An 8,905-nucleotide genomic window follows, 5' to 3' on the forward strand; every position below is an offset into this window, starting at 1 on the left:
TCCTCTTCGCCCTCCCGCAGCCGGGCAGCCGCACGTAGCCTCGACCTGACGGGGACCGCGGGGCGGGCTTGGAAATCGAAGGTGGCCCCAACAGCCTCTTCTGCTTCGTTTTTTTCCTCTCAGGTGAAGCGCTTCCGAGGGATGCTGACGAGTCTGGTGCGATGTACCGCCAGAAGGTTGGTTTCCCGGGCGTATGGTGGATTTAAGGCTCCTGCCTTGAAAAAACACAAGTTTCAGCTGGAAATGGCTCCCCCTAGTTCAAGTAAGACATCTATTTGTTTCCTTTAGTACCTCGGACGTTCAAAACGTTCGTCTGAACGCTTTAAATGTTCCAAACGTTTAAAAGACTCTGAAGTTTGTGGGTTTGTTTACCTAATTGCCAAAATTTATCTTCTATATCTATATTCTTCATAGTTCGAAACCCCCTCGCACAGCTGCAGGCAGCGCAATTGCCCTGTGACACGGTTTTGAGATCTATAATTTATGCACATAAATATACGCTAATTAATTGCGTTTCCTTTTCATAATCCCAGTAGGCAATAAAACTCACCCCTGTTTTTTTTGTAGAAGAATTGTGGAGGGCCTCCAGCGTTTGTAACCACGCAGGAGCAGGGGGCTGCGTAACCCCAGGAGCCCTGTTTGTTCTAGCAGTAGTAAATACCCTGGGTTTGTTTGGGTTTGTTTGGGTTTGTCAGCACAGTTGAGGATGTGTCTTAACTTGAAATCTGTGCACAGAATTTCACGGGTACAGCAGTAAGCCCCCTAACCATTGGGTAGCCAGGGTGCACTTGCTTTTCCCTCCACCTTGAGCATCCGTGTTTGGCTGCTGTCAGAAGCTGGAGACTGGACTAGGAGCCTCATCTCTACACTTTTGATGGCTTGTGAAGTTTGATTTACAACAGCAGACATGGCATCAGAATTGTAGTATTCTTTGTCCAGGTCTATGGCTCTCATGCTGTGGGTCTTGGGACATCTCCAGTGACTGTGTCTCCTTATAAAAATTATCTGCCTTTCATAAAAAAACCCCAAAAGAACCACGTAGTAAACTGTGAAGGTTAGGGTTGTGATGGGCAGCTCAGCTGGAGGCTGGTCACTAGTGGTCTACTGTAGGAGTAAATACTGGGGCAGATGTTGTTTAACACCTTCGTTAATGATCTGGATGGTGGGGTGGAGCATGTCCTTAGCAAGGATCTAGATGGCACAAAGCTGTGAGGAGTCACGGATAGGCCAGAGGGTAGTGCAGCCACCCAGGGGAACCTTGATAGGGTGGAGAAACAGGCTGAGAGGAACCTTATGAAGTTCAGCAAGTGGAAAGGCTCTGTCCTGTCCCTGGGGAGGAATAACTCCAGGCACCAGGACAGGCTGGGGCAAACCTGCTGGAAAGCAGCACTGCAGAAGAGACTCTGAGGGTCTTGGTGGACACCAGGGTGACCATGAGCCAGCAATGAGCCCTTGTGGCAACAAAGGCTGCTGGGTGTCCTGGGCTGCACTCAGCAAAGCATCTCCAGCAGATGGAGGGAGGTGATCCTTCCCCTCTGCTCAGCACAGGTGAGACACACCCGGAGTGCTGGGACCAGGACTGGACTCACCAGTGCGAGAAAGGTACAGAATTACTGAAGTAAGTCTGGTGAAGGGCCCAAAGGTGATTCATGACTTGGAGCATCTGACATGTGAGGAGAGGCTGAGAGAGCCAGGACTGCTTGGGCTGGAGGAAACCAGGCTCAAGGACATCTTATCAGTGCATAAAAACACTGTTGGGAGACAGTGAGGACAAGGCAGACTCTGCTCATTAGTGACAGGACATGAGGCAATGAACACAAATTAAAGCACATGAGATTCCATCTGAACACAAAAAAACACCTAGTTTGCATTTGGGTTGTTTGGGTTATTTTTACTGTGAGGTTGGTCAAACACTGGAATGGGTTGTGCAGAGTGAGGTGGTGGAGTCTCTGTCCTTGAGAGATCTCAAAAGCTGCTTGACTGGACATGGTACTGGACAGTCTGCTCTAGCTGACCCTGCTTGAGCAGGGGGCATTGGACTAGAAGATCTACAGAGGTCCCTTCCCATCTCAGCCATTCTGTGATTCTAAAATACGTTGCTTTAAAATTAATATCATAGGTAAACTGTAAGAGGGGTTTGTTTTGTCTCCCTGTAGCTGACCTGTTCCTTTTTAATCTTGCTTTGACTCTGAGAAAAATGCAAAGGAAATTTCCTATCATCTTTTACCCCAGTTACTTCACCATGCAGGGAAAAATAAGAGGGAATACACATTCAAAAATAGAAAATATGATTGCAAACATAGGAAACGAGCAGGATGCCTCAAAAGGAAATGCCTTTTTTCCCAAATTACCTTAATTTTGAAGGTGATATGCTGTAACTAAACAATTTTTTTCATCTCAGGATCTTACCTTACAATTAGGAAGCAAACTGTTCCTGCATGGTGGTGGCAGCAGTTGTCATGGAGGTAGCATCTAGTGTGGGGTTCAGCTGAAGGTCCTGTCTTTCCAGTACTGTGTATATTCATAGTTTAATACATGTTGCACTACTGAGTTTGCTCATGTGCGTTTTGGAGCGTCTGCAGGAACTGCCCTTCAAATGCCAGTGAACTCGGAAACAAATGAGTGCTCTGAACTCGAAGTCACGGGAGGTGTGTGGGGCAGCCAGCTCCGGACGCAGACGTTTGCCAGCACTGTCTGTGTGAAAGGGCAGTGTCTGAGCAGGCCTTTGTTCTCCTCTCCACACGTAGGCATGGCTGATTTTCGGGAGGTGTTTGCCAAGGCGAAGCACATTGTCATCATCACCGGAGCCGGCGTCAGCGCCGAGAGCGGAGTGCCCACCTTCCGAGGGGCCGGGGGGCTCTGGAGGAAGTGGCAGGCACAGGTACTGGTGGCACCTCGCCTGAGCTGCTCCGTCGGGTGGGTGAGCATGGAGGGGCAGAAGGCTGGGCAGCTGGGGTGGTGGAAGCACTCCCAGGGTGGCATGCCGGGGACAGAGCCCTCCCTGCAGCCGTGTCTGCAGCTTTTCCCTGTGCCCTGGGCATCCGCTTCGTGCACCTGCAGCTTTCTTTCTGTTGTTTGGTTCACTGGTTGTTTGGGAAAAACTGTGTTCTTGCAGACAGCTCTGGGTCTGCAGGGGTGGTAGAACATCCTTGTTTTCTTGCTGCCTTGCAGCTTAGCTGTTTGATCCTCTTTTGACACCCTCACTGTTTTCCTATCTCTTGGGGCCTTTCCTGTTTTAAACTCTTAAGAACGTTTTACCAAAGTAACTGAGGACAGAATCAATGACACCGACTAGTTGTTTTCTTTCAGTCTTGGCTTATCATAAGTCTTTAAAAATGTTTTAGGATTTTTTTTGGGGGGGAGAGGTAGGGTTCCTCATGGTTTTTAACTCTCCCACAAGCTCTGTCTCTCTTGCTGGTGTGCTCTTGCCAGCAGTGGTAGCCACTGGGGTGGGAGAAGAGGTGGAAGCAGAAGCTGGGGGGTAGAGCAGTGCTGGGATGAGCACCAAAATGTGAGTTGTGTAGGTGCCTCCTGAGTCTGGTCCTGCTGCAGGTGTGTCGAGGCTACACTGTCAGTAACTGCTGCCCCAAACACAGCAGTCACGCTTGCTTTCTTCACAGTTTTTAATGACAGCATTCACAAAAAATCTGAAGTTAAAAAGGGATGATGAGTTTTTCAAGATGGATGAATCTAAAGATGCATTTTCTCCTTTCAGTGACTTTCAATTGGAATAAAATGTGTGTGTGTCTAATAAGTAAATGCCTGGTCCTTCTGCATCAGAGAGCTTGCATTTAGCTTTTACATCAGAACTGTGCATTCAAGGATTAGACTGAGCTACTCCTTGCTTTAAGAAAAGGGGTAAAGCAAAACTAAAGTTGGTGTGGGAAGCATAGCTTAGATTTTACCGGTGCGCAAGAGATAAGACAACAGACTTTGGTTTTGACAGTGGCTGTGACTTGGCTTGTGTTACACTTGCATCAAGGCAGAAAAGAAAGTGCCAGCAAAGGAAACACATCCACACAATGCTGAGTTTTATGGCTGCTGCAGAAGAGAGAATGCCAAAAACACATGCACTGAGATCTCTCCCATTCCTTCATGCTGTACCAAACTCCTAACGCTTTGGTAGGGCAGCACAGAGCAAGGTCTGTGTGTGATGTAAAACCACCTGTTACTGATACCTGCTACTGCCTCCTCTGAGGAGATACTTTGACTCGTCATCCTCATAAGGGCTACTGAACTATCCTCAGCCCCTGCATCTGGTTATAAATAATCTGCTTTTGATTCTGTTGTGATGCTGGTAGCAGTGTAAATGGCAGTAACCTAGCAGGCTACATCTGGCAAGGGGATTTCCTTTCCCTCCTGTTGGCAGAACGAACTGTTGCACCTTTTCCAGGAGCTGGCTACTCCAGGGGCTTTTGCCCGAAACCCTTCCCGCGTGTGGGAGTTCTACCATTACCGGCGGGAGGTGATGCTGAGCAAACAGCCCAACCCTGCACATGTGGCCATCGCAGAGTGCGAAAGGAGGCTGAGCAAGCAAGGCAGGAGCGTTGTGGTCATCACCCAGAACATCGATGAGCTGCACAGAAAGGCAGGCACAAAGCACCTCTTAGAAATTCACGGTAAGGACCGGCTGGAGGCCCTGACACAGGGTGAAAGTCTCCCAGGACAAAGTCCCGTCCTGGTCCTCTGGCACTATGACACTTTTTAACTTAAGTATCACAAAAGGTTTAAATGGAATTTCCCACCACCACATTGTGATCTGGGCACAGGAAACACGCACAGATTTTTCTGTGCTGTTGTGCATGCAAGGATAAAGCCTTGGGTGTAGTTTAATATTGGTTGTCCTTATTCTTCGCAAAATAGGAACAATCTTGGCAATCTCACAAATCTCTACGGCACATTACTAATGCTACAAGTGCCTTGGGGTTGAGTTTTGCAGGAAACAAAGCAGTGTTAACCCTTATCTATTTTTTTAAAGAAAATGTTTCAGATTTAAGGGGAGAAGCAGGAAACAGAAATCTCGAGTGCCTTGGGGTTGGGGAGTTTTGCAGGAAACAAAGCAGTGTTAACCCTTATCTATTTTTTTAAAGAAAATGTTTCAGATTTAAGGGGAGAAGCAGGAAACAGAAATCTCCCTCAGTGATATTTTAAATCATGATTTTCCTCTGACATACCGCTATGAGGGTGTGTATTGCCCATGTGGTGAGGCAGAACAAGGTGATAAATCAGGGCTTAGAGGGACTGTTGCTGTTGTTCACAGTGGCCTGTCAGCTTAAAGGGCTGTGCCTGTTTTGCTGGGACCAGCCTATGCTTCACTGTGACACTGGTCAAATCCTGTCTGTTAATGTTTGTGTTGTAAGCTACACAAGGTGTAGCCTTCAAAGTGAAGTAAAGACCATCCAGGATGAGCACAACCATTTGCTGGTACAGCCGTGCCTCAGAGCCATCGCTTGATCCCTGATGTTTTTCCCCTTTTTTTCTTCCAGGTAGTTTATTTAAAACTCGATGCACCAACTGTGGAAACGTAGCTGCGAATTACAAGAGTCCGATCTGCCCCGCGCTGGCTGGGAAGGGGTAAGATGTCTGCCTCGGGAACGCGCTGCATTTCCCACTTTCTCTGCAGTTCAGTGGGAAAGGAATCATTTTAGGAGTGTGCAGGAGTTTCGGCCATCAACCCCTTTTCCTTTAGCAGTATTAATGCTTAAATTTTACACAACAGTTCTGAAACATGAGCAGACTCTTTGTAGCTTCAGTGCGAGCCCACGATACCCTAATTGTTGTGAAGGAACAACTGTTCTTCTCTAAGTGAGCATATTACATGTTTTAATTAGAACAATTGGCTGAAGTTGCAAAGGTTCCTTGACTGGAGGGTGTGCTTTAGAGAACACCAAGCTTTCATTAATCTGTGAAGTGCATTTTGTACCACTGAGTATGTACTTCAGTTCTGTACCTGCAGGGCTCCAGATCCCGAAACAGAAGATGCCTCAATTCCCGTTGAAGACCTTCCTCAGTACGTATGGACTTCTCTGGGTTTGTGCATCTCAAAAGCTTGCATTACTGTTCACGTAGTTTTGGGAGGACAGGGGCACATCCTACAGGAGAGAAAGGGACTTTTGCCCCAAGAATTGAGTCCAGAGAACTGAGGACAGACAACAGGAGTGTGCACGAGAAGTTTACCACAATGCTGTCATGATTGTGCACTTGAGCATCAAGCTGAAACATGCCTAAATTCATGGGGTTTGGAGTAAGTGGAGTAGTAGAAGGACTGCAGGAGGCAACTAAGTGCTATGTGGTAAACATTTTGCTACTTTGCAGGTGCTACCTAGTGCTAGTCAGCGTGGAGCACTGTGCTGGGCTACAGCTACTGCGCAGTTCTGTGCATTTTAGGAGCTAAGGGGAAGAAAGGATGAAGTGTTTGAGATGAACCACTGCTCAGCAGGCCGCTCTGTGCAAGCAGAGTGTGCTTCCCACACACCCACAGCGCGGCACCTGGCAGAGCACGGCGTGGGGAGGGCTGCCAAAGAGAGGGCAGACAGCCTGAGGGCAGACAGGACGTCCCACCTGAGAAGGAAACTGCTGTGGGCTGTGTTTTTGGTTGTAACACTGTGCTGCTGTGGGCTCCCCACAGGTGTGAGGAGGAGGGCTGCAGCGGGCTCCTCCGGCCCCACGTCGTCTGGTTTGGTGAAGCCCTGGATCCCGACGTCCTGACCGCCGTGGAGAAGGAGCTGGATATCTGTGACCTCTGCTTGGTGGTGAGCTTTTGTTACCTAACCTCTTACCTCCACAGGGAGGGGGTTGCACCTCCTGGGTAAAGGTGATGCATCTGTGCTTCCTACAGGAACTAAAAGCTGCAAGGGACTCTCTAGTGTCAAGTGTAAAACCTTGAAAGACTGTGACATCTGAGAATGTGCATGTGCTACAATGTAGTCAACAGGTTCAGCATAGAATCGGGGAACAGTTTGGGCTGGAAGGGACCTCTCAAGGTCATCCAGTCCAACGTCTCTGCAGCAAGCAGGGACATCTGCAGCTAGAGCAGGTTGCTCAGAGCCCCATCCAACCTGACCTGGAATGATTCCAGGGATAGGGCAATGCACCACCTCTCTGGGAAACCTGGGCCAGGGTGTCACCACCCTCAGCATAAAACATTTCTTCCTTATATCCAAGTCTAAATCTCCCCTCTTCTAGTTCAAAACCATCACCTTTTGTCCTGTTGTGACAGGCCCTGCTAAAAATCCTGTCCCCATCTTTCTTCTAGGGCCTCTTTCAGGACTGAAGGCCACAGTAAGGTCCCCCCAAAGCCTTCTGCAGGCCACGTGTGCATCTTGCTCAGCAGGCACCCGCAGTCTGCATTCGTTGTACACGGGTGTTAGAGGTTTACCCGTTGGAACTTAGCTAATAGTGTTTAGCTGTTGAATTTCTCAGTGAAAAATACCATTATTTTGGTGGTCACTTTAACAAAGAGACCAAACTTAAGCAGGTAGGTAGCTGTTCCCATGTGCTGCTTTTTTTGTGAGGCTGTTGACATGCTGTGTAGGTCCCAGCTCACCGACCAGAACGCTGGCAAAGAACATTGTGTACCCTTCACAGAATCATCTCCAGTAACAGAAGGAACATCTTGTTTTGTTCTAAAAGCAATGTCTGCCATTTTGTGTTTCTGGGATGTTGGTTTTTTTTCCCATCTACAGGTACAATCTACAAATGGGCTGCTTTGAGTTGTAGCAGAGAAACAGTTCCTGATTCCTGTGCTAGGTTAAAAAGCGACGTACGCAGTGACACTAAATATAGATACTGACTTGGGTTTATTCTGTAGGGATTTCTGTGCTGTAGTGGTTTGGCTCATCCCACGTTCCAAGAAGGGCCCTTACCTCGTGGGCTGGGTTGGTTTTATCTCTTTAACTGCTGGGCTGCAACCCCTGTGGCTGTCCACTGTGTCCCTGCAGGTCGGCACCTCGTCCGTGGTGTACCCCGCCGCCATGTTTGCCCCTCAGGTGTCTGCCAGAGGAGTGCCAGTTGCAGAATTTAACATGGAAGCTACTCCTGCTACAGAGAGATTCAGGTAACGTGTTCAGCTGTAAACTAGCAACCTTTAGCCCCCTCCATAGTCATAGGTTCATTAAGGTTGGAAAAGACCTCTAGGATCATCAAGTCAAACTGTCATCCCAGCGCGACCATGACCACTAAACCATGTCCTGGAGTGCCGTGTCCACACATTTTTTGAACACCTCCAGGGTTGTAGAGAGCAGTAAAGGGGCTCCCGAGCCTCCTTCTCTCCAGACTGAACAATCCCACTTCTCTCAGACACTCCTCATAACCCATGTTGCCCAGACCCTTCACCAGCTTCACTGCCCTTCTCTGGACCTGCTCCAGCACCTCAGTCTCTCCCCAGACTGAACCCAGGACTCAAACTGCAGCCTCTGCGGTGCTGCGCCCAGGGGCACGAGCACTTCTCTGCTCTTGCTGGCCACACTATTTTTGATACAGGCCATAAGGCTGGTGGCCTTCTTGGCTACCTGGGCACACTGCTGGCTCATGCTCAGCTGGCTGTCAACCAGCACCCCCAGGTCCTTTTCTGCCTGGCAGTTTCCACTGCCCCAAGCCTGGAGTGTTGCCTGGGGTGGTTGTGACCCCAGTGCAGGACCCGGCCCTTGGCCTTGTTGAACCCCATACAACGGACCTCAGCCCAGCGATCCAGCCTGTCCGTTGTCTCCTGCCTTGAACTGCTAGAGCACATGGGAAACGTTGACACGAACGGGACCTGTGTTACCTCTCTGGGCTGCCGCCCCCTCACCCGCCTCCTCCCTTCCAGGTTCCACTTCCCGGGGCCCTGCGGGACCACTCTGCCGCCGGCGCTGGCGCGACACAGCACCGAGATCATCTCCTGAGCGGGGTGGGGGCTGCGGGGCGC

General features: G+C 49.3%; 1 protein-coding gene across 1 annotated transcript; it reads left to right on the forward strand.

Moving 5' to 3' along the window:
* Positions 1-123: 123 nt before the first annotated feature.
* On the forward strand, positions 124-8,904 carry SIRT5 (sirtuin 5; the record flags this gene model as incomplete). The annotated part of the gene is made up of 8 exons (XM_008939680.1): positions 124-262; positions 2,748-2,881; positions 4,394-4,619; positions 5,487-5,574; positions 5,957-6,010; positions 6,629-6,752; positions 7,941-8,056; positions 8,807-8,904. Coding segments are annotated over 8 exons (957 nt in total), but the record flags the coding sequence as incomplete, so codon positions are not given.
* Position 8,905: the final 1 nt, after the last annotated feature.

This window comes from Merops nubicus, unplaced genomic scaffold, assembly GCF_000691845.1.
Source record: "Merops nubicus isolate BGI_N331 unplaced genomic scaffold, ASM69184v1 scaffold22554, whole genome shotgun sequence".
Lineage (NCBI taxonomy): Eukaryota > Metazoa > Chordata > Aves > Coraciiformes > Meropidae > Merops > Merops nubicus.